The 25921-nt window shown below is 38.3% G+C and overlaps 1 protein-coding gene across 15 annotated transcripts in view; it reads left to right on the forward strand.

The window, feature by feature from the left end:
* The first annotated feature begins 457 nt into the window (after window positions 1-457).
* Window positions 458-25921, forward strand: part of KCNC2 (potassium voltage-gated channel subfamily C member 2) — a 196373-nt gene continuing 170909 nt past the window's right edge. For 3 of the 15 annotated variants that reach the window (XM_019455126.2, XM_019455125.2, XM_019455128.2), the window contains exons 1-2: window positions 864-1363; window positions 2500-3181. In XM_019455126.2, the coding sequence (XP_019310671.1) occupies window positions 2519-3181 (663 nt within the window). In that variant the 5' untranslated portion in view covers window positions 864-1363; window positions 2500-2518. Of the gene's footprint in view, window positions 580-863; window positions 1364-1809; window positions 1932-2499; window positions 3182-25921 lie in introns of those variants that run through there. The other 12 variants (XM_019455119.2, XM_019455123.2, XM_019455120.2 and 9 more) reach the window with 8 other exon arrangements.

Genomic DNA, 25921 nt, shown 5'->3' on the forward strand with positions numbered 1-25921 from the left:
GAGATAGGTCTCTAATGGTGAAGCCATTAAGGTGGGCCCTATTGCATTATGACAAGTGTTATTATATACAAGGGATATTTGGACAGACTCAGACCTGCATAACAGGGAGAATGATGTGAAGAGACACAGGGATAAGATGGCCATCTGCAAACCAAAGAGAGAGGCCTGGAATAAGTCCAATCCTCAGAGCCCTCAGAAAGAACCAACCTAGGCCACACCTTAATTTCTACCTTCTACGTCCAGTGCTTGGAGGTAATATTTCTACTGTTTAAACAGTCCAGTTTGTGGTACTTTGTTATGGCAGCCCTAGCAAACTATACAAGGCCCAATAAAATTTGAGAGAGGAATTGAGCAATTAGATAATTCCTTTGGTACTTGGATATCTGTAGCTCGCCTCTGTAGCTTCTGATAGAGAACCCTGAATTTTCACTTGCTAGAGCATTATGTTCCTGGAATAAACTTTTTAAACTTGTTTTGTTTTATATAACCATGATGTGGTGACTGGAGACCTACATTTGACTGGAAAGAGCAAGCCAGAGCCATGTGTAAGACTCGAGAAACAAGACTCACTTGTCACCTGTAAGTAGACCTCTCTCTCCTCTCAGCTGTCATTAAGGGGGAAAAAAAAATGGAATTGGTCTTAGAGATGCTCTGTCACTTGTTGGGAGGGGTGGGGCAGTGGGAAGAGAAAGGGTGTGGAGCGTGGGGTGTAAATAAGGCAGGCAGAAGCTCCAGAGAGGGTGGGGATAGAGCTTCACGGAAGAAAAATATATGAACCTGGTTGGTACAAGAGAGCTTCCCCAGACCCACCCACCCACCCACCCACCCTTTCCCGAGCTCTGTGCTCTGGCGCTGGTGGTTGACGGCGAGTGGTGCGGAAGGGACCGCTCTAGCGGCGGCTGCTTGCGGGGGAGAAACAAAACCTGCAGGTCCAGGTCGGAGCCTGGGGACTTCCCCAGCAAGTGGGCGAGCTCTCCCGACCTGCGGTCAGCTCCGCCGCGGCCACGGCCAGCCGCGGTGCCCGCTCCCGGCGGGGTCGCGGAGCGCCGGCTGGACCCGCCCCGAGCTCCATGGTTTGCCCAGCCCTGCGCGATGGTGACTCTGGGCGCCGAGGCTGGCGCGGGGCGAGCCCGCAGCTCGCAGAATGAAGGCGGGGAGCGCGGCCGGCGGCCGGCGGGGGCTGGCTCCGCGACCCCAGCGCCCGGAGGAGCGGCCCAACCACCTGAACCCGGAAAACGCCAACAAGTAGTTTCTCGTTGGAGCAGGGCTGCTCGGCTGGGAGTCAGGACTCAGTCCGGCTGCCCGGAGAGGCTCGTCCACTCGGAAACCAAAGCAGAACCACTTTTCTGTCGGTCTCGTTAAGGTATCTGGGGGCGGCAGGGGAAGGGGGTGATCTGCAGGGAAGGGCATGCTGACCCTGCAGGCAGGCATCCCCCCCACATTCCGCAATAGGAATGTGGAGGTGAAGCCCTGGGGAGAGGTGGCTGGGAGACTGGAAACCGGGACGCTGTCAGCTCAGGGATCCAGGGGGTGTGCCTCCAGCGGCTTTTCCCAGGGCCTCGCCCCTCCTAGAAAGCAAGCCCCCACCCTCCATCCCCCAGGCGTTTGTTTTTCTTGGGAAGGGGGGATGGGGTGGGATGCGTTGATCACTCGTATTCTCAAAAAATGTATCCTATTTAGTGGTTTCCTTTCCCAAGTAATAATAATATTAACAACAACAACAACAACAATAATGTGAAAAGGAAATTGGATCAGGAAATTAGTCACAGGTCTCCTTGGTGAAAGGCAACAGCAGGGAGATTTTTGTGCTTTGACTTCTGCGTTCAGTCTTTGTGCCTGGTCCGTGAGGGAGAGTGGAGGTGAACCGGGAACAGGGCACGCAAAGGGTGCCCTGAGTGCCGGGGCGCTGCGAGCCGTCCAGAGTCCCAAGGGTACGCGCGCAGTGGGGGGCTCCCCGCCCCGTCCGGGGGCTCTCACCCAGCACCACCAAGTTGTCTCCGTGGAGGAAACTCGTTGCCTAAGAGAACTGCCTCCAGGCCGGGGGGGGGGGGGGGGGCGCGGAGAGGGTCTAGGAGAGCGGAAGAGAGGGGCCAGGGCAGGGGGAGAGAAAGGGGGCAAGAGAGGAGGGGTCTGGAGAGAGAGGAGGGATGGGGGTTAGGACCTAGGAGCCGGTTATTTGTGAGAGGGGAGGGAAGTGAAGTGTGAAAAGACGAAGTAGGAGAGATCAGAGCAAGGGGAGAAAGGTGGGAGGCCGGGAAGAAGGTGTCCTGGAAGGTCAGGGAAGCTTAGACCACCTCAGTTTTCTGGAAGCCCGGGGAACGTGTGCTGCTAGAGGCGGGGACAGAGCTGGGCGCGCGTTTCCTCCTGGGAGGGTCCTTTGCCCCTCGCCCGTCTCCAGCCCTGCCTCCCGGGACTCGCGCTGGGAGTGGGGGTGGGGGTCACGGCGCGGCTCTGACGGCCGAGATCTTTAACTTGGCGCTGTGTTCGCCTCCCCCCCAGTCATGTCTGAGCCACAGAGATGGGCAAGATCGAGAACAACGAGAGGGTGATCCTCAATGTCGGGGGCACCCGACACGAGACCTACCGCAGCACCCTCAAGACCCTGCCTGGGACGCGCCTGGCCCTGCTCGCCGCCTCCGAGCCCCCGGGCGACTGCCTGACGGCGGCGGGCGACAAGCTGCAGCCGTCGCCCCCTTCGCTGTCGCCGCCGCCGCGACCGCCCCCACTGTCTCCCGGGCCGGGCGGCTGCTTTGAGGGCGGCGCGGGCAACTGCAGCCCCCGCGGCGGCGGCCGCGAGTTCTTCTTCGACCGGCACCCGGGCGTCTTTGCCTACGTGCTCAACTACTACCGCACCGGCAAGCTGCACTGCCCCGCCGACGTGTGCGGGCCGCTCTTCGAGGAGGAGCTGGCCTTCTGGGGCATCGACGAGACGGACGTGGAGCCCTGCTGCTGGATGACCTACCGGCAGCACCGCGACGCCGAGGAGGCGCTCGACATCTTCGAGACCCCCGACCTCATCGGCGGCGACCCCGGCGACGACGAAGACCTGGCGGCCAAGAGGCTGGGCATCGAGGACGCCGCGGGCCTGGGGGGCCCCGACGGCAAGTCTGGCCGCTGGAGGAGGCTGCAGCCCCGCATGTGGGCCCTTTTCGAGGACCCCTACTCGTCCAGAGCCGCCAGGGTAAGGCCAGAACCGCCCCCTTCCCTCTGCTCCAGCGCCTTCCCAACTCTCGGTTCTCTTCCACCAAGGGCCCCTGGGGTGCGGGAGGGGGTGGGAGGGAGAAGGGAACCTGGGCTCCCTAAGGATGAGATTAGCAGCCCGTCTGGTGCTAGGTAAACTCCGGGACCCTGGCCGCCATCCTCCCCGCCCCCTCCATCCTCCACTTCTCCTCAACTCAAACAGATTTACTCTAGCAGATGGGAACTGAAGGGCAAAGGTCGACCTCTCGGTGCAAGTCTGTCCGGAACCTTGTCCTGAAACTGGTGTCGCGCTTCACCTTGAGGGTTTTTTTTTTGTTTTGTTTTGCTTTTCCTGACTCTTTTGTTCCAACTTTTTCGTTAATTTGGATGTTTCTTCAGGCCTTCTGGTCATCACGATTTGACATTTTCAGTAAGGAAGGCCTGACACTCCACATCTGACCCACTCAGAGCAGTGGCTCCAATTAGGGATCTAATCTGAAGACAGAGAAGGGAAAATGGAATATACCTGTGTGGCTGGGTGGGGAGAGGGTGTGCCAGCGGGGTCACTTTGTGAAGACTCTCCTGAGTGCTATTTGGGCCTGTCTCCTTCCAAGGGGGAAGAAAGCTGAATTGTTTGTCCCAGTGAGTTGAGCAGGGACCCCACCTGCACGTTGAAATTGGGAGCTGGTCGTTTTCCCCTTGGGCTGTATCTGTGTTTCTTACAGATTGACTCTGAATTGGTCACTTGGTGATGCTAGGTTAGTCCAATTGTCTAAATCTGGGTAATTTAGATTGTGGCAAACTTTATTTTACTCTTCAGATTGTGAGTCCATCCTCAATTTTTTTCTTTTCAGTTTCTAGCTTGAATGACAGTTTAAATTTAGTCCTTGAGACTCCCAATTAATTTTTCAGAATCCCATGAAGGGACTATAAAAGTAACCAATACTGGTTTCTCCAGTTTAAAGGGAATAAAAGAAATATAAATAACCAAAAAATTATACAGTATGTGAATGTTTTTTAATTATACATGAGCACAGAGTACTGTATTTAGTTAAATCTTTGCAACTGCGTGTGTCTGGTTTGCTTCTGACACTGGGAAAAAATACCCCCAAGGCAGCTTCACTATGGCTCCATCCTCATTATTGTCTTTTTCTGTATGTCAGAAGTCTCTGCATCTGAGATACTGTGCAGCTGCCTATCTGATAACTTGTCAGAAGGTGTGCTTCTGATACCACTGTAGAAGTCTGAGGATGTGTTTTGTTTTCAGTTTGAAATAGAATATGAATGAGACAATTTTAAGCATTGCTCCTCTGTTGGATCTGGCATTTAAATGCATACATAGATTTTAGTGTTTGAATATGGAATTAATAACTTCAACTCTGAACTCTTCCTGTTAAGACCATTCTATAAATTCAACAAGAGTTGGATTTCAAAACAAAAACAAAAACAAGTGCATATTTACTTAAATTAAATCTAGACTCATGACCATTACATCTGTGGTTGGTTTTTTTTTGTTGTTGTTTTTTTTGTTTTTTTGTTTTTTATTCCAGCTGAGTGCCACAGTACTCTTTCCACTTGGTGGCTAAAAAGATAATCTGAATTTGTTTTCAGGCTCATCATGTGATTTTTTTTTTTTTTCCAGATTGCACGCTATAAAAAAAGACAGAATGTTTTATTATCTTTCCTCATGATAATATAATAGATTTCATTGTGGCCTAGATTACATAGCAAAAACTTTAAGTTGGTGTTTCATTTTTATTATTGCTATGGAAATTGATTTTATTGATTATTGATCAAAGGGTAGACTATTAACTTGAAAATAGTTTTAAAAAAATGTTCCTAAGATTTCATTGTAACAGTAGTAGGGTTTGACATGTATCCATTTTAGGTGAGGAAAGAACACAGATGTATTAGAGATTAACACAAGGTCAAAGAGCCATTAGAAGTAGAATCAGGTGAGAATCACAGATCTGGAAAATTTCCTTGAGGTCACTTCATGAAGACCCTTTATTTTATAGATGAGGAAAATGAAGACTGCAGATGCTAAGTGATGGCCAAGGTCATACAGCAAGTTAATAGCAGATCCAAAATTATGCTGGAGGTCTCATGACGTCTTCCCCAGGCCCTTTTTACCATAACCACTGATTATAACTGACTGGTTTATGAAATCTGCAGATCATGTTGCTCTTGAGATTTAATGCAGGATAAGACGCTTACTAGAATTCTAACTTTGAAAGGTCATCTATGACCTTCGGTAGAGGTCTTTGGTAGAGGTTTTACCCTGCACCACCCACCATTAGAGTCAAAATACGGGATTTGAATTAACTTCTTGAACCTGTTTGAACTTCGCATTTTTATTGACCATTTGATATGTGATGTTTTGCTATCTTTCAGATTGGCTAACATTTGTGGGGCTTGTCTTCAGGGAAATCCCTTTTCAAGTTATTGGGGGTTGCCTAAAAAGAGTAATCAGAAGTCACCATTTTACTGAAATGTGATTTAATATTTTTATATGAACATTTTTAGTTCAGATGATGGACTGACTTAATGTTATCTGACTAGTTTGATAAATAATATTACATTGGGAGGTCAACAGGATGAAATTAATATTTTGCATGGACATGATTCTAGGAGACATAAGTCAATTATCAAGTGGTTTGCTTCAGCTGTGGTCTTACTTCCACAAGTCTCATTCTTAGTAGAAGTTAAGTATTTAACTTTTATAAACCCTCTTTACTTTTTTTACATTAGTTCATCTTTTATTGATATACTTGAGATGAACAATTTTAACTGGCTGAATTCCTATTTCAATTTGTTATACCTGTCATCAATGTCTTTATCTTTTCCCAATATTGAGGAGATTGGCTCAATTATATAACAGATATGTTTTATTTCTAACTTTTACGAACTAAAGTGCCAGAATGAAACCACAGTGATAGGAACTGGATAGGTAATTAGCTGAATTTTGTAACATTGTATTCTTGCTTTTTGTTTTGGTTGGCATTTCTCCCTCCTTTATTGCTTTAAATTTATGATGTAAATACATATTCAAAAGGTCAAAATTGTTCAGGTTAACTTAGTAAAAAAGTTTATATTTTATACTTAAATGAATTTGTAAGAATAGTATTCCAAATAGAAATTTATAAGAAATCAAATATAAGTGGTCATGGAAACCTGTTCTGAAAAAAAATGAGATCAGGAAATAAAAGGAGAAATTATTCTGTTGATGCCATTGGGTGAAATTTACAAATAGCAAAAATCAAGGATGCATAGATGTATTTGTGAAAATGTTTTGCATTGTATATTTCCCAATTTAATATCTAAGTTTAAGAGAAATGAAGGTTGTATGTGCTTTCTTCTGAAAACATTATATCATAGTTAAGTGGACAGGTGCCAGGCCGAAATTCTTTGATTGAACTTCTGGATTTTTTAGAAGTGAAAAAAAAATAAGATAAGGTCAACATACCAGAATCAAAATATTTTAAATAATTTGTTCCCAATATTAAGGAGCTGAAAGCAGTTATGTTTCTCCTCGCTCTTCCTCGGTCACTTGTTTATCTTTGGTTAGGTGATAGGGAATTTTGTTTTTCTTTTACCTTTAAAGAGCATAGAAAGAATAACTTCCATGGAACCACATTTAAGATGTTGGCTTTTTGGTCTTTGGGTCCAGATCATTTTATGTATGTTCTCCGGCCTTTATAATTATGTGCAGATCATCCTGAATCATCCATGGGCTATGATAGAGAATCAATCATTTGTTAGATTTTGAAAATACTCATTTTATTAGTAATTTTAAATTAGTTTATTTCCACAGAATTATTAAAATATACTCCTTGAAACTATTAAAAGTTAAATTTCAATATATAGAATTGGATTCAGAATTGTACATATTTAATTTACTTTTTATGGATTATTTTTTCCTCTTCCTCAAACCACAGATAAAATAGGAAAGAAGTGATCTAAATAACTGTTTGCCAGATTTGAGTGTAATGCGTAAGTTAAAAAATTATAATAAGGAATGGACTATTTGAGTCACATATTAAGATTAAAGAAAAAAGTATTAATATTTCTTTTGTAAGTATTGCTGAAGTTTAAAGTATTATTGGCCAAATATAGCTTGTTCATAAAAAATTATTGTCAGTTATTAGAATTTTTAGAATATTTACTCAGTGAGTATTGGTTATGCAGTCACTCAACTATGTCAGTTATCAGAATACATGGAGAAGATATAGTCTTTTGCCCTCAATAAGCTCACCACTCTATTTATAATAAAACATTTTCTAAAAACATTATCTATTAAATTAAGAAATGCAAAAAAATTCCAGGGATATTATAGATAAATTTTCTTCAAAAAAAAAAAATGGAAATATTGCCTGACACATTCAGGAAGACATTCTATTTAGAAATGGTGGTGTTAAGGTATTGTTAGTCTTTATTTTATGATGAAAGTGTTATCTTGGTTTTCCTGTTTTTACAATGATTTATAGGCTCTGTCTTTGTAATATTATTGGACAATGTGATGAAGGCTGTACTTATACAAAACAACCAAATTATTTAGGGTCCTCATCTCCTTTCCATTTTAATTAAAAGTCATGGCCAACTATATGACAATACTAATCCAAACTTCAGACCCCTGAAAAAAGTGTGCTGAAATGTTTGGTGTTTTTGCATTTGCCCATATAAACATGTAAGTGTCCTTTGACTCTTTCCAGGCCACTAACTGTAGAGCTCACAAAGTAATTAACTTTATACTTCTATTCTGAGTATTGGATAGTTCAGAGAGTAACTAATTCAATACATCATTAAAACAATCAAATAAGTTCTTCCTTCTTGAAATCATTGTTGCACTATATGCTAACTAACCTGGATGTGAATTAAAAAAAAAAGAATCAAGTAAGTTCAATAGAAAATTATATTTTCAGTTGTGTATTTGATCACAAACTAGGTGATTTAATTCACTGCTGAGTATTAGGCATGCCAAAGGTGAATGTAGTTGGAAAGATTAGGTATGACTTTATTCTGTGATATTTTGCTAAAAGCTCATTTGTAGACTTGAGTTGACAAAACTAATGCAAGTCAAAGAAATTCTTCTTCTCTATTGAGAGTCTTATTTTCAAAGCAGCTGAACACAAGGAATGTGTAGCCTTATATAGAAACATGCCGGTCAACCTTTCCCATTTGACAATGTATATCATTATCATTTATTTTCGCTACTACAAAAAATGCACTTTCAGGCCTCATATTTTTTGAACTTCCGAGTCATATCCTTTTATTATGGCAACCTTTAAAAACATGTCTAAATGAAATAGTAAAGGGCACTAAAGGACTGATGAAAGATAAGCACAGATCTCCAGAAGGAAATATGTAGCGGCAACATAGTGTAAACAATAACCATCAATATATTATACAAACTTAATCCACTTCTTTTTGAAATATGAAGGACTCTTTTTCAGTATGAAGGACATAATTTCAGACTCTTTTTCAAAAAGCAATCTGTCTCATATCAATATATATGAATAGATAGCACTGCTTTTACTTATAGGTTGAAGGGTGGTCATTAATTTTAATATCATATAGTCAATGTTTTCACAGAAAGTGACTAAAATGTGGGTATTTAGGTGGAGGAGAGAGCAGGAGGAGAGAATATATGGAAGCAGTATTGGAAAACTGCCTGGGTGGGATGTATGAGACCCACACACTAAACTAGATTTCACAACCAGTGGTGTGACCTTGGAGAATTTACATCATCTTCTTGAGTCTTGCTTTCCTTTGACTTATTCTGGAAAAAAGAAAATGACACATTGGGCTAGCTAGTGTCCAAACTTCTTTCCAGCTTTTAGATTTTGAGGTTTGGAGGAAAAATAAGATACTGATTGCTAAAAACCCTGGGGAGAGGGCGGGGGAGAAACAAAATGTCTGCCCTCATTGTGATTGTACTCTAAGGACCATTACACTAATGAGGTAAACCAGTATTGATTTTTTTCTTGTTTGTTTTTTTCACACTTATAACTTTCTGCCCTTTTTTTTTCCCTACAGCTGTTGGGTAGCTGCTGCTCTGGTTACCATAGAAACAGGTTAGCTCCTAGCTTCCTGTTCCCATTGAAAACAGCTTTCCCTCAACCACATATTGATCTCAGGAAATCATTTTGCTGTGGCTCAGTCATGAAACCCATAAAGATGATTGGCTCCGTCATTTCCTAAATCTGAGATTCAGTGCAGGTGTATATCCATCCACCACAAGGATAACTGATTAGATAATCTCCGTTTTATTTCCATTTGAAAAGTGTCTTGTCAAAGACACCATCCTTTTCCCTTTCCTGTATCTTATACAGAAGGAAAAGTCTTATTCACTTGAGGATTTACAGATATGCCTAACACACATTTAAGTGTTTACAAAATAATGTCAAATTATTGAATTCTAATATCTTTCATAACTCCTTTTATTAGAATAAACATAGAGAATAGAATGCTGTCTAACATACTTAAAATAAATTTATATTTTAATGTACCCATTAATGAAGAATATTTAAAGGTAAATACATATGTATTATATAGTGTTCTATATTTCTCTTTTGGGAAAATAGTTTTTCTATTTCAAGATATACATGTTTACATAAAAAGAGGATAGATTCATTGTCGTTAACATAGATGCGTACTCAGGGGATAGGTTTATAAAATTTTTATATGTTTAAGCAATGAAAGAATTTTGTAGGAATATGGCTTAAAGTTTTGATTTGAGAATATTTGTGTGTGCGTGTGTGTATGTATTATATGTATATATATCCAAAATATATGCTCTTTAAGTGAGATTGATTACTGTTATATATGACAGACTTCTGGTGTTCATTAGACATAGAATCGGAAGGACACTGGTGATCACTTGGCACAATTGCCTCAATTCATGGAAGAGGCAGCTCACTTGTTCATAGCTATGGCTAGCTTGCGACAGTAGCAAGGCTAGAATTTAGACCTTCTGATTTATCCCATTCAATCTCAGTTGCTTAGTCTGCACTGTGTTTAACGTTAGATGTGCAATCTTTAGCTCTTAGGAAGCAGCAAGCATGTTAAGAATAGCATGGGTAGGGTCTGCCCTTTCCCTATTCTGTTGCTTAGTCATAGCGGGGAAATTGTTACTGTTTTATGTATTCACTTTATTTCCAGACTCCCCTCCAGGTACAGCCTTCCATTGCTGCCTCTCTAAGTTCTACATCTTACTGTTCTACTACCTTTAAGGCCTCAAAACTAACCTGCTTATGCATTTACCTCCTATTATTTCCCTTTATCCCTTTGTGTGTGTGTGCCTTTTATAATATGTTTCTCTACTCTTACTTGATTTATTGCCTTGGGAATCTATCAGCGTGAACCTAGTTCACTCTGTTAGTAATGGTTAATATATTTTATAGAGCATTGTGTTCTCACATGTAATTAACCAGATTATAGTGGTTTTACACAAGATAACGGGTGAGTCAGTGGAGTGAAAGGTTTGGAGCTCTTGTTAAGATCTGCAGATGAGATTGGATGTTGTTGTCAGGTCAGTAAATACAGGGCAGAAAAACTTTTCCTTTAGCCTTTCTTCAGTGGACAGTTTGTCAAAGGTGGTGCTTACCAGACTGTGATGAAATGTAAAACAGCATTAAAATTTGGAGGTCTTTGAGAGAATGTATTTTACAGGAACCAAAACAGAAGAAGTTGGGCCAAAGTGTCGCTGGTGGTATTGGGAAAAAGACACTCTAAATAATTTATGCAGTCACTTGACTGACCTTTTCCTTTGAAAGTTCATAATACTAAGGACATCTTTGTAATCTGACATTTCCTTAGTGTTCCATGTATCAAGAAAATTCTATGTAGACGCCTCAGTAATGTCTTCTTTACTTTCTGTTTGAAGACCCTGGTGATTTGCTATCAGATCCTAGAGTTTTGCTATTCTTTACATATCTTACAACATTGCTGACATCTTTGAAAATTGAAGCAAAGGTCAATATAGCCTTTCTTGGCTGGTGTTCTGTGATTTCGCCTCAGCAATGGAAGGTGTTCTCTCATTTGAGATGTCTCTATAGAGAGTTCCAGAGATGAAAATAAGCCACCTTTTGGTCTTACTTTACACCAATACTTTGTCCAGAATTTTTAAGTTGTTCACTAAATGATAAAATACAAATACATTTTTAAAATAGTGATTATAAGTAATTTTGTCAATATATCCAAATAATATTGTTAATTCTAAATTTAAGACAACATGTTTAAGCAAAAACTGTTTGAACCAGAATAAAGTTATTTGTTGAGTGGTTTGTCAGATTGGGTTCAATGAAAACAGCAGAAATTATTCAGAATTTACGTTAAATTTGTGTCTGTGTTTGCAAATTATACAACAGAAATTCAAATATAGGGTTGCTTAATTTGATATTTTTATGTTTATTGATTTACGGTAAAATGCTATTTGCTAAAAGTGAATATTGTGTAATAATTGTATTGGAAACAGTAACAAAGTAAACATAACAAGAATAAACTTCCTTACTATTATAGTTTGATTTATCATCTGAATTGCCTTGCTTCTCTCTTGAGGTAAGCAATGAGAAGGCCATTATAAAGGTTTCTAAAATATCTTTAATAAAACTTGTCTTTCATATAAATTGAGTAGGAAGTGGAGAGAATAGAGCCTTAGCTGGCCCTTTTTTTGTGCAAACAGAATGTAAGCTGCAAATATTTTTTTTAAGCTATTGGAATTTTGTGATCGGGCCTGGTGAACCTATCACAGTCATATAGAAGTTGAAGGACTGTTATATCTTTATCATGATTGAGAAATATTTTGAGCTTATGCTTAATTTCCGGGTTCATAAGGTGTTGATGGTGCTTTGATATTTAGAGTACACTGCCAGAGGTATAAAATTCAAGAAAGTTAATGAAATCAAGCATATTTTAATTCACTAATAGTCTTCAACGACATTCAAAATTGATTAGTTTCAATGCAAAAACAGGGTTGTTTAACTGAGTGACTGTGCTGTTCAATTCAATTTGTAATGTGCAGTCTGAGTTCTTTAGTTTTTTTTTTTTTTTTTTACTGTACTGAGTATTGGTTTTCAAAATCTGTTCATTCTATTTATTTATCAATCATTGATTTAATTCATCTGACTTCTCTATCTTAGATAGTTTCTTGGTAACATTATTTCTGAGTAGTTGACTTTCAGTTCAGCGTTTGGTTTCTTTACCAACAACCTTTTGTGTTTCCTCTCCCTTATCTTGTATTGATTGGCTTATGAAATAACATGTTGTCATCGGGTGTTATTACATTTCTCTCTAGCTAAACAAACTGGACAAGCACCAAAGACAAAAGCTTTAAAATGCTTTCGAATCTCTTAGCTGACAATTATTGAGCTTCAACTATTGGCCAGGACTAGTTTGTACTGAGTAAGCAAGAAGGGCTAAAGTTTGACATTTCCTTTTAAGACACTTGTATTCTGTTGAAAAAGAAGACTTGTACATCCATAGTTACGATACAATACATTAAACGCCACAATAGAGACATTAGTATAGTTTGAACACACAGACTGAGGAGGGACCCACTTTACAGAGGAGATGACATTTTAGTTAACTTCCAAAAGATAAGTGTTTTCCAGCAATCAAGAGGAAGGTCAACAGAGTAGTGTGCAAACATGGAAGAATGCCATGCCATGGTACTAGAAAGACCAGAGGGCCAGAGAAGAGGCTTGAGAGGTAAGAAAGATTGAAACTGGAAGTGAAAGGATCTCTGGGCTTAGAAAGGAGATTTCCTGATAAGGTGTGAGATACCCAGTCCAGGGCAAGACTGAACACTATTATTTGGAAAACACAGTGTATTCCAGAACAGTGGTTCTGAATCTTAGATGTGCCTAGAAATAATGTAAGATGATGACTGAATTTTGTTCCTTGAGTTTCACTCCAGAGATTCAAATTCAGTAGTCAGATTTGGATAAGATTCAGATCAAGTGAGCATCTTTGGGGCTGCAGTTGGCTCCTAGCCCAGTACATGCCAGTACTTTGATGTGACCGTTGCAAGAGCAAATGCAATTTAACAGTGAATTAGGACAATAATCATGCTTAGACCATTATTTCCCAAAGTGCATTTTATAGATCTGCAGTTCTCCAGGATATTAACAAGGGTTGTTCCTCAAAAGAGTTCCATTGACAGATGAATTTGGAAGCCAGTTTAAAACAAATTTCACTAGATTTTTATTTTTTAATTGTATTAATTATTATTATTATTATTATTATTATTATTATTTTATTACAGATCTTTTTAAGGTCAAAGAGTTGAAAGACGGGCTCTCTGACATTTGGTTTTGAGGTGGGAGTGAATTAATGCTAAGGGCTAGACTCAGTTGGCTGAGTTTGAATCCTGACTCCACCATTTGCTTGCTGTGTAACTTTCGTAAATTTGCTTCTCTAACCCTTTTACTTTTCATCTGGACTGGAAATAATAGTATCTGACTTAAAGGATTGTTATGAAAGTAGACTGAATATATTCATGTTAAGAATCCTTTGGGCACCTGGGTGGTTCAGTTGGTTGAGATCTGACTTCGGCTCAGTTCATGATCTCATAGTTCATGAATTCGAGCCCAGCATCAGGCTCTCTGCTGTCAGCTGGAGCCCACTTCAGATCCTCTGTCCCCCTCTCTTTCTGCACCTACCCTGCTCACACTCTGTCTCAAAAAAAAAACCAAAAAAACAAAAAAAAAGAATTCAGCATAGTGCCTGTTTCCGTAAATGTCAGTTCTATCAACATCATCATCATCATCATCATCATCATCATCATCATCATCATCTATTATGGTGTGGTTGCAATAGCATGATTTGAGGAAGCTTTCTGGCATTTAGAAAGTTCATGAAAATATAAGTTGTTTGTTCCTGAGATTTCTCATGTGGATACTGGATAACTGTCTGGGAAATTGTAGGTACTCAATTTTGTCCCCCAAGAATAAGTAGTGATTAATTAGAACAATATCTAAGACATATGTATTATATGCCAGGCATTTTGCAACTGGCAAGGTGAAGGCATATTTCCTGCCTTTAAGAAGTTTGTGGTCTCCTGGAAGAGAACAACAAAAGGGAAGTGACAGTGCAATGACATGAGATCTCCAGGAGAAGCAGGCGTAGCGTATTTTGGAAGTTAACATAGTCTTGGTAAGGTTGGAAAAAACCTCCTGGAGGAAATGTCTCTCTTGGTACCAGAGGATGGAGAGGAGGTAGCTGGACTTTTCAGATGGAGAGAAAGCCTGCACGAAATTCTAAAAGGGAAAGAAGGCATGGTCTGTGCAAGATACTGTAAGTAACTCAGGACAGCTGCAGCACTGTGTAAGGGATCGTGAGATGTAGCAGGAGACAGAAGCTGAGATTGGATCAAAATTTTGGTAAGCTCTGTTGAGAGGGTCTGGTCTTCCTCTGGTGGTAATGGGGGAGCTCTTGAAGAATTTTTAATGGAGCAGTGGCATACAGATTTGTAATTGGGAATATCGTTCTGAAACCTTTGTACCTGAAGAGGGGATTGGGCTGGTGCCGAGGAGTGCAAATTTGTCAGGAGGACTGTAGTTTAGCATGTTATTGCAGTAGTAATCCAGGTAAGAAATACTGGTGACATGAATTCAGACAGTGGCCAGACGGATGAAGTAAAATGAACATAGTTAAAGTGGAATTGTTGATTGATTAGGTGCAGTGAATGAGGCAGAGAGAGAAATCAAGAATGTCTTTCTAGTTTTTGTCGCACAGTGAGACAAGCAAAACCTTCTGACTTTTTTCTAATCCAAGATTCTGTGATTACATGATTTAAGAGTCTGGTTTATCAGTAGTTCTTCTTTCAAGGGATTTAACACTATAATATTTTGTATTATGTTTTGTAAGTTTTATTTTATATTTCAATACCAATTACCCAACTATAGACAGCCATTTCATAGATTTTATGGTTGTGAAATTAGATGCAAGTATGTCCCTTAAAATTTTTGGTTACAATAATTCCCCACCATAAAAAGGTGGTGAGGACTAAGAAGTCCTCTCTAGAAGAAATGTTAGCTTTGCATTGTTATTATTTTGGTTTGAGGCCCAAGAAAATATTAACCTTTGCATAATTTCTAAGTTGACTATCTAATGTAGACTCCAAAGCTAGAAGCTTACACTGAACTGAGGATCCAAAAAATTCTAATGAGATTCTGTGGCTCTAAATACTCCTTAGAAACTTACTTCAAATAAATATTTCCTTTAGAAAAAGTCCAGGAAGGAGCAATTGTAGTGAGGAAGCAAAACAAAATGAAAGCAAGGAAGAAGATGGTGACTTCAGGTCCAAGGCAGAGTAATTCCTTCTAAAGCATAAATATACCATGCCATTTTCTTGTTTAAAATCCCTTTATGGCTGGCATATTGAGGTATACTCTGTTTTGCCTGACTCTTCAGAATCTGTCCACTACCTATGTTTCTAATAATAGCTCTCATAATCCACCAGTAAAATACTGACTGAAGTCAGACCACATGTTTTGCCATTTCTGAATTTCAGGTATGTGTTCACGTTGCTCTGCATTTGCATACAGTTTTCTACTGCTTGGAATACTTTCTCCTCCTGGCTGTAATAGGTTTACTCAGTCATCTTTAAGTATCCTGTGTAATTATCAAGTCTTACTTGACACCTTCTAAACTCTCTCAAAAGTAGTTAGTTTCTTCCTGAATGTCCATATCACTTTGCAAACGCAGTATTATAGCGCTTAACTGACTAGATTATTTTCCCAAGGCTACGGTAGCAAATTACTACAAGCTTGATGTCTTGAAGCAACAGAAATTTATTCTCTCACAGTTCTGGAGGGTAGAAATCTGAAATTCAGGTTTCAGCAGGATTGGTTTCTTCTGGAGGTTCTGAGGGAAATACTGTTCCATGGCTCTCTCCTAGCTTCTGGTGGTTGCTGGTAATTTGGGGGTTCCTAGGCTTGTAGATGCATCACTCCAATCTCTGTTTCTGTTTTCACATGCTGGTCTTCCCTTTGCATTTCTGTGTTTCATTTAGTTCTTATAAAGATGCCAATTATTGTATTATAGCCCATAATAATCCAATATTACCACATCTTAGCTTAGCTAATTATCTCTACAAAGATGGTATTTCAAAATAAGGTCATGTTTTGAAGTTTGAGGTGCACATGAATTTTGGGGAGATACTGTTCAAACTGGTACATGAACTTCACTATTTTGACAACACATTTGTTTTGTTCAATACATCTTTTATTTTCTGATTTCTCCTTTTCCATATCAGTGTGTTCTCATTTAATGGATACAATATATAGAATATCTTTATGAATCTTTCTGAAGATACTAGTTAGACAGTTTTTTTAAAGTTCTCTTACATTTCTGGTATTAACTCTGAATCTTCTATGGATATTTTTTTCTATTATTTCATTTTTTTTTCTCTTTTATGCCACTGATTTTCTTCACATATCTTTCCCTTTGAAAGAGGGTAGGGGTTGATTATAGTGTTATGTGGGTATATAGGCAGGATCAGGTAGAAACCTAGGATTCCCTTCAGAGTGGGTGGGCAAACTAGGAACCCTCTCAAGGTCTAAGAAAGGATGCTCTATTTGGAGACAGGACTTTACTGTATTTCAGTTAATGTGGAGTGACCTTTCCTTCTGTTTTTCTCCATGCACTTTGAGGAAATCTGAGGCATTTAGAAATTTGCTTCACTTTCCTCTATCAAATCAACACACCTAATCAGGATCTGTCTTCCCCTCAGTTGATTCTCGACTTAATTTAGAGAGCTGTTCTTGTGGACCATATTTTGAGTGAAAAATCTGTAGTCAGCCACTAAAGGAAGTGGGGGACCTCCAGGTTGCTCCACAGCCAGTTTCTTGTCCTAGTACCTCTTGCCTTTGAGTTTGGGTTTCCTCTGGATTTCCTTGTCAAGGATTGGACCAATCCGAGGAAATGCTCTCTCTTGCATTTATATTGAATTCCATTCTGCTTTTCTCCTCAACCTGCATTTCCATTATTCCAGTGCTGTTTGCTCTATGTCATAGTATTTCTGGCTCAAGAATAGCAATGTTTCCTGCTTTCCATCTCTGTGATTTTTTTTTCATCATTTTTAATGAGAACTTAGCCAAGGAGATGAAGTTTACTATCTTGCACTAGAATTTAATGATATGTGTATAAGCTTCTTGTCCATACTTGTTATGAACTTGTGCCATTTATTCTTCTTGTTGTTGTCATTGTCCTGAGTTATAAACAGCATCTGGTAGTTTTCTCAGTGAGTTTTTACCACCATTTAAATAATTCATAAGTTTCTACAAGGATCACTTCTCTATGATTCTTCCCTACAAAGTCATTGTTTCTTCTTATTTTCTTTGAGCCCACCTACTATATCTACTTTTATCTCTTGTGGAACCTAAATATTTAATCTAATGAAGGAACTTAAAGCCTCACAGTGGTGTATGACTTTACCATTGCTGTAAAGGAGATTATTAGACTACCATTATTACAAAATCCTAGAAAATTCTCACTTGGAGACCAGTGAAACTTTAATTTGTCATCTGCCCATTGAGAATACATTCGTAAGAATGTGAACTTTGGTAGTTTAACAGATGTTTTTTGGTACTTAAAGTCCCCAAATAAAGTAATAGCATTAAGCTGAAATAATGTTTACATATTGGGGCACTTTAATTTTTCACACAGAACCGTTGCCAGTGGGACCAAATGCCTAGTCCCTATTATGTAGAGAAGCATCTGACTGATGATAATAGATGGCACTGATTGTCTCACTAATTACATGGAAATCGGGCCTTCACTGAAGGATGCTGTGTCCTAAGAAAAGATACTAAAGAATGGATGTTGTGGCAGCAAAGAAATTAGCCAAGGAGAGCAGAAAAAAAGATTCCTATTCATCAAAGTACTGTTATCTCATTTCATTTAATAAAATAGAAATATCCAAAGGTGAATTTTTCCCGTTGTATCTAGAATATACTTTATCAAACTAATGCAGTAATGAAGACCGTTATATTAAAACCTAATTTTGTCTGGATATTTCCTCTGAGCTGTGGCAAATAAAAGGACTGAGAAAGACATTTGAAGAAACATATGTGCACACTAATGGTTATGCAAATGGATAGAAAAGCCTTCATTTATACAAATATACTCTCTACATTATAGAGATAAGGTAAAACTGTATTGTTTTTAGGAAAAACCATTGAGAGATAATAAAGTAAAACTTAGACATTAATAATATTCAAAACACAGCAATATTAAATCAAATTTATGTTTTTAAGATTAAGGGTCATTACAGTTTATTTACTACTATTTTTCCCTTTCTTTTCCTTTCAAGTTTTTATTTAAATTCCAGTTAGTTAACATACAGTTAACTAATTTTAAACTAGTTAGTCAATGTTAAACTAATTTTAATTTCATGTATAGAATTTAGTGTTTCAACACTTAGTACAACACCCAGTGCTCATCACAATAAGTGCCCTCCTTAATCCCCATCACCTATTTAACCCATCCCCATGCACCTCCTCTCTGGTAACCATTAGTTTGTTCTCTGTAGCTAAGAGTCTGTTTCTTGCTTTGCCTCTCTCTCTTTTTTGCCCCCTGTGCTCATTTGTTCTGTTTCTTAAGTTCCATATATAAGTGAAATCATATGGTATTTGTCTTTCTTGGACTAATTTTGCTTAGCATAATACTCTCTAGCTCTATCCATGTCATTGCAAATGGCAAGACTTCATTCTTTTTTATGGCTAGTAATATTCCATTGTCTGTCTGTCTATCTATCTATCTATCTATCTATGTATATATTATATATGTGATATATATATATATACAAAATATATACATATATATACATATATACATATGTATATACAATATACATATATATACATATATATGTGTGTGTGTATATATATATATATATATGTATATATATAGATATACATATACATATACACATACATACACACACACACACACACACACACACGCACATCTTCTTTATGCATTCATCAGTCAAAGACCCTTGGGCTCTTTCCATAATTTGCCTATTGTTTATAATGCTGCTATAAACATTGTAGTGCATGTATCCCTTTGAATCAGTATTCTTGTATCCTTTGGGAAAATATCTAGTCATGCAATTGCTGGATCATAGGTCATTTTTTTTTTTTTTAACTTTTTGAGAAACATCCATATTGTTTTCTAGAGTGGCTGCACCAGTGTTTTTATTTATTTTTTAATTTAAATCCAAGTTAGTTAACATACAGTGTAATAATGATTTCAGGAATAGAATTTAGTGATTCATCACTTAAATATAACACCCTGTGCTCATCGCAACAAGTGTCCTCCTTAATAACCATCACTCATTTAGCCCATCCCTCCACCCAGTGACCCTCAGTTTGTTCTTTCTATTCAAGAGTCTCTTATGGTTTGTCTCCCTCTTTGTTTTGAACTTATTTTTCCTTCCCTTCTCCTATGTTCTTCTGTTTTGTTTCTTAAATTCCACATATGAGTGAGATGATATGGTATTTGTCTTTCTCTGACTGACTAATTTTGCTTAGCATAATACCCTCTAGTTCCGTCCACAGTGTTGCAAATGGCAAGATCTCATTCTTTTTGATTGCTAAGTTATATTCCATTGTATATATATACATTCATCATTTGATGGACATTTGGGCTCTTTCTATAATTTGGCTGTTGTCCCTAGTGCTGCTATAAACATTGGGGTGTATGTGCCCCTTCAAATCAGCATTTTTGTTTCTTTTGGATAAATAGCTAGTAGTGCAATTTCTGGGTTATAGAGTAGCTCTATTTTTAATTTTTTGAGGAACCTCCATGCTATTTCCAGAGTGGCTGTACCAGTTTGCATTCCTACCAACAGTGCAAAAGGGCTCCCCTTTCTCCACATCCTCGCCAACATCTGTTGTTTCCTGAGTTGTTAATTTTAGCTATTCTGACAGGTGTGAGGTGGTATCTCATTGTGGTTTTGATTTGTATTTCCCTGATGATGAATGATGTGCAAGTAACGTGTTCTTATTATAGACAGTTGGGGAAGTATAGAATATACTGAAGAAGCAAATAGCCCTCTTATCCACTAAAGACTCTTATAGATTTAGTATAATTATTTTATTTTTGTTTTCTCTAAGAGAATTCTAACCATTGGGGTATAGAGAGTTTAATCTTATAGAGAGTTTAACCTTTGTTATCTGGAACACAGTACCTTTTTAATTTTATTCAAATCTGGTTTTAGATCTCAAAAAAAGATTGTCATCAATTACTTCATATATGTCTTATAAGTTTGTTTCAATGTTATTACTATATATTTTATGTTTAGTTGGTATTGTGAATGATATTGCTCCCCATTACATTTTAACTAGTTATTGATGTCATGTAAGTGAGCTACTACTTTTAGTATATTAATCATGGGTATATGTCTTTTACTGAGTCCTTATTGATTGAAATAGTATTTCAGTTCATTGCTTTTGATTTTAAGTATGTGCCACGTATGTAAGTGATAATTTATTTTAAGAGTTGTAATAGTTACAACTTATAGTTTATCTCTTTTTATTAGTGTTATAGGTATATAATTTGTAACTATATATTTTCAGCCATAATTTTCAGACATATTTGTAAGTGTTTAACAAATTACCACTTCTGCTTTCTTCTCATTATTTCCTCCTTTTTGAGTCAATTTGAAAATACTTCTTGTGATATCGCCGCCGTATACTTTCAAATTTATTTTTCAGGGATGACTTGCATTCACATACAAAAGTGACCTTGACCTTGACTAAGTAGAGAAGTTTTGGATTTTGTTTCCTTAAGTCTGTAGGTTCTGTCTGAGATTTAGAAACAATAAAGTGTACACAAAAGAGAGGACAGGGAAGTTCCCACACGTTGTCAACACAGGCAACGTGTTCCCTAAACAAACCTTGGCCCCAAACAGGACATGAGCTAAAACATCAAGTGGAACTTAGGAAGGAAAAAAGTGTTTAATAAATGGGAGCTAACGGGATAGAAGGCCTAGACATAAGGGGGTGGGGTGGCATGGAAGAACTGAAAGGAGGTGGGTGTGACTAGGGGGTCAGGAGCCAAGGGGAAAGAAAGGCAGAGGACAATCACGGAGGCCTCATGAGCCATATGGAGCTCTCTTGTTTTCGCATCATTTTTAAAAACAAATCTACCTATTTGTATATGTTCACGCTTCTTTTTTCTATTTTCTTTGTCATCTTTTATCACTGTTGTGTTTTTCCTTCTTGTTGTGCATTCTTGCAAAAATTACTAAATAGTCTTCTACATTTCTAATTATCTCATTCTTTTTTGCAATGTCAGGTTTCTTTTCTATAATCAACAGAAACTTTAATTTTCTAACACATTTCTCATTCCTGGTACATTCTTTTTATTGGATTGCTTGGTTCTTTTCTCATTTAGATCAGTTCTCATTTTTTCATTTTTCTTTTTCAATCTCCTTGCTTTTGTTTTGTTGAATCAATAACTGTGTCTCACAGCGAACTTGGAGCAGATAGTTTTACAGGGACAACTTCACTTTCCAATATCAAGATGCTTTTCATTTATCTCTCGCTGCAGATTGCACTTCTAGTACTTCTACACTTATCCTGCAGTTCTCTTGGTATTTCACACACACACCACACCACACCACCCGGCCCCACCCCTCAGTTTCTCCATCCCACCTATAGAGATGGTTCTATACCTACCATTGGAAGGCATCCAAGACTCAGAATTGTTCTGAATTTCCTCATAATCCACTTATGTGCTAGCACAGTCTCCCTTTCCTTATAATCCATGTATGTTCTAGTGTATTGTGATGGCTAAGAGCGTAGATCTTGGCATCAGGCAGGCCTGGATTTGGATATGGTTGTATGACATATTAGTTTCATGACCTTGGATAAAGTAATTAACTTCTTTAAATTTCTGTTTCATTATTTGTGAAAGAACCTAGTCATGAAGTGGGTATATGGGGATTAAATGATATGAGAACTAAATAAAATAATGCATTTAATAAGTATAGCAGAATGTCTAATATAATATAAGCCTCCTATAAATGGTAATTACTATTATATGAAGCTTAAGGGCAGGCTGCTGTGCAAATCTTTAGTCTAATGATTGGTGGTATCTATCAAGTGCTTGTTGTATGTCTAGATCAGGGGACAGGAGAGCTCTTTTTCCATTGGATCACAGGTAGAAAATCCAAGAGGCTGTGGTAGAGAGTTTTGAAGAATATTTTCATTTTTGTTAATAGATTGTGGAGAGCACAGCTGAAAACTTTCCATCATTGCCTTGAGTATAATTGCACTAGGTTTGGACTGTGAAATAAAGTAAGATAGTATTCCTAATACCATTGCCTGCTTCTTTGAATGAGGCACAAGGAGTGAATGATCAAGAGGCACAGGGGAGACTGAGATCACTTTTGTTTAATGAATTATCAATGCCTAGGATATACTGGTACATAGTAGGTACTCAAAGAAGTGTTTCCTGACAGGCTGGTTGACTGATTATTTCATAAGTGGATTAGATTATTTAATATATGTATCCCTGCATGCAGCACTCCAAAGGCAACCTGCAAATGTATCTCTGAGGGAAACAATTGTAAGCCTCTTTCTTCCTTCAGCTCTGTGGCTCCCTGAAATGGTTTTTAGACAATAAGGAACAAGGAGCAGGAGTTCCCATGGCTCATTGTTACACTGCTGATATCGGAGAACATGACTACACTGGCAACTCTCTCCACTTGTTGGGCAATCAAAAGAGTAACAACTAAGGAAAAATACTGTTGCAGAAGTAGAGTTCTTCCTTTCTTATTAAGTACTTCCCATTCTTTGAAAGATTATTCTTGGAATGATTCTTGTATGATGTGGTTTTCCTAGTCAGACATAAGAACTGCACCAACTATAACTTTTAAGTTCAAGGGGGTTTTCGGATTTCCCTAATCCCAGTCAACATTTACTCCTTCTCAACTCCCACTTCAAAAGTTTGCACAATATTGCTATGAACATTAATTCTTAACTATTCTCATCAATAGGTATTTTATTAGTCTAAACTCTTCCTGGATTCTGGCATGTTGTTAATTTTTGTTCTTAACCTTCTGGGCTATAGTATGTCTTTATGGATGTAGTGTTGCCATAAAATACAACATTTAGCTAGCTTTGAACTACACATAAACAATAAATAAGTGTTTTTAGTATAAATATGTGTACCAAATTATGGGTCATTCTTATACTAAAAATATTTGTTTCTTATCTGACATGTAAAGGTAGTTGATTTGCTACCTTATAGTGGCAACCCTACACTGTGGCTTTTCTTTTCTTTTCTTTTCTTTTCTTTTCTTTTCTTTTCTTTTCTTTTCTTTTCTTTTCTTTTCTTTTCTTTTCCTTTCCTTTCCTTTCCTTTTCTTTTCTTTTCTTTTCTTTTCTTTTCTTTTCTTTTCTAGAAATAGAGAGAGAGAGAGAGAGAGAGAGAGAGAGAGAGAGGCAGAGGGAGAGGGAGAAGAGAATCTTAAGCAGGCTCCATACCCAGTGCGGAGCCCAACATGGGGCTCTGTCTCACAAACTGTGAGATCTTGACCTGAGCCGAAGTCAAGAGTTGGACAGTTAACCAATTGAGACACTCAGGCACCTCACTCCCATGGTGTTTTAAAGAGAATTTAGAATGAAATTTTTGGTTCTCTCATTTTAAGGTGTTTCTCACTATTTTAGCATTACCCAAATTTTCTGACTCTACATCTTCATGGTGCTGTACAGGGTCTGCTGTATCTCTAGCTCTAATTTTTGAAGCAGTCAGTGCTCAAATAGAGATAACTTCTCAAGCCATTCAGTGACACTACTGCCAGAACAACAGCAGAGATGGTTGAATCCTTGCCAGAGGTGGTATCTGTGGTCCTAGAGCTGGAGGAAGGGTAAAATTTAATGTTACTTTCATTCAGATGGTATTAAACCAACATACTTTAAGTGACTCTGTATTTTTTACATATTGTTGACTTTTATATGACTTCCGTTTGCCTGTTGATGGCCTCTTCCCAATACATTTTACTCAAAAGAGGTCTGACTATTGAATAAATAGGGATTTTAATCATTACTAAAGAATTGCACACAAAGGGGGGAACTGTTAATGTTAATGTGCTATATAGAGATCCATGTTTTTACCATAGGTGTGTTTTTAAATATATGGGTATATGAATTCTTACCTTCTGATAATGTGATTTCTCATGATTTTCATTTATATTCCTTAGACTGTTATATTTATGTCATTGCTTGTGGCATTTTAAGACAGGTAACAGTCAGTGCGTAATTAAACTTAAATTAAGCAGTCTGCTCCATGATATACTCTGAGCAAGACTGTTTCTTGTCTCTGCCTTCAATTTGGTTCCACAGTCATTCCCTTTGGCCTTCACTGTGTCTCTTCTGCAAATAGCTGTCTTCGTAAGCCGTGCCAGCATGCCCCACTGTGAGCTCCCTATGATTCAGTAACCGAGGAACAAGCAGGTGAAGGAAAGCAGCTAAGAAAATAAGGACAAAGAAGGAGGTTGGAACAAAAGAGCATATCCTATAACTATTATTCAGTAAGACTGATTTTCTAGTGTTTGGTAAATTGTCTCTTGAGTCAGTTCCAACAGAGGACTTCTAAAAATGTTTTAAACAATGTCAATGTCATACTAAGGGCATAATCTTTCCAAACAGAAGTGTGTTCTTCAATACACAAGTCCTTTGAGATGCTGCATCGTAAAAAACAAATTCTGTTTGAGAAATGAGTCACACTCTACCTTCACTTGTTGGTTCCCATCATTTATTTTTTCATCCTAAAATAATATTTATTTCTAATTTTGTTTCCATTGGTCATTTATGAATTTCATAAAAAAATATGAATGTAACAGCTTTAAAAAAGCATGTTCCTAAGATGCAGCAGTGTGTGCAAATGGAGTTCCTGGCGCTGAAAATGTAACATGTTGAGAATTCCATAGTCTTTCTTCTTTAAAGGATTTAGTGAACTTACAAAAAATATCACCTCTAATATCAACTCTAATGCACACCACAGAGAGAAATTATCAGAAAAATTAAATACCCAAATCAATTTTCATTATTCACGGATTAGATATTTATTGAGTTTCATGCCTACTAAGTGCTATTGGTGCTGAACTTGCCTCTAGCCTGAAGAACATACAATACTGGGGTTTGGGGGTGCAGCAGACAGGTAAGCAGGCAATTACACAGTTTGATAAATTCATGGGAGGCATACACAGAATGTCTTAAGAACCCTTGGAGCGAGCAACTGACCCAGACCACACCTAGGAATCAGGATAGATTTCCTTGAGGAGGGCAACAGCTGAGCTGAGTCTTAAATGACAGAATCAAGTAGGCAGAGGACTAAGAAAAACTATGTTGCCAGTAAGGGGAGCAACACTGGGAATGCTTCGAGTTTGAGGGCACCCCACAAGTTAATCATTTTGGCTCGAGTAGTGTGCAGAGGCACAGAAGGAATGGTGAGGGAGAGTGCAATGTTTTTCTTCAAAATGCACTAGAGTGTTCTAGAACTCAAAGAAACCTAAAGAAAATTTCCGAAAATGCAGGATTTGTAGACTCCTTTGTTCTGTGAGACTCCACTGAAGGTATACCTCTATTTTCTTTACTGGAATTACAATGACATTGGGATCAATAACCAAAGTAGCATTTATAGGTGACTGTGATAATACTTATATTTAGTAGACTACAGATTTCACACTATTCTCTTTTCAGAAGTATATAGAAATTGAGTAAGT

This window comes from Panthera pardus, unplaced genomic scaffold (genome assembly GCF_024362965.1).
Source record: "Panthera pardus isolate Hobbes unplaced genomic scaffold, ASM2436296v1 HiC_scaffold_6, whole genome shotgun sequence".
Lineage (NCBI taxonomy): Eukaryota > Metazoa > Chordata > Mammalia > Carnivora > Felidae > Panthera > Panthera pardus.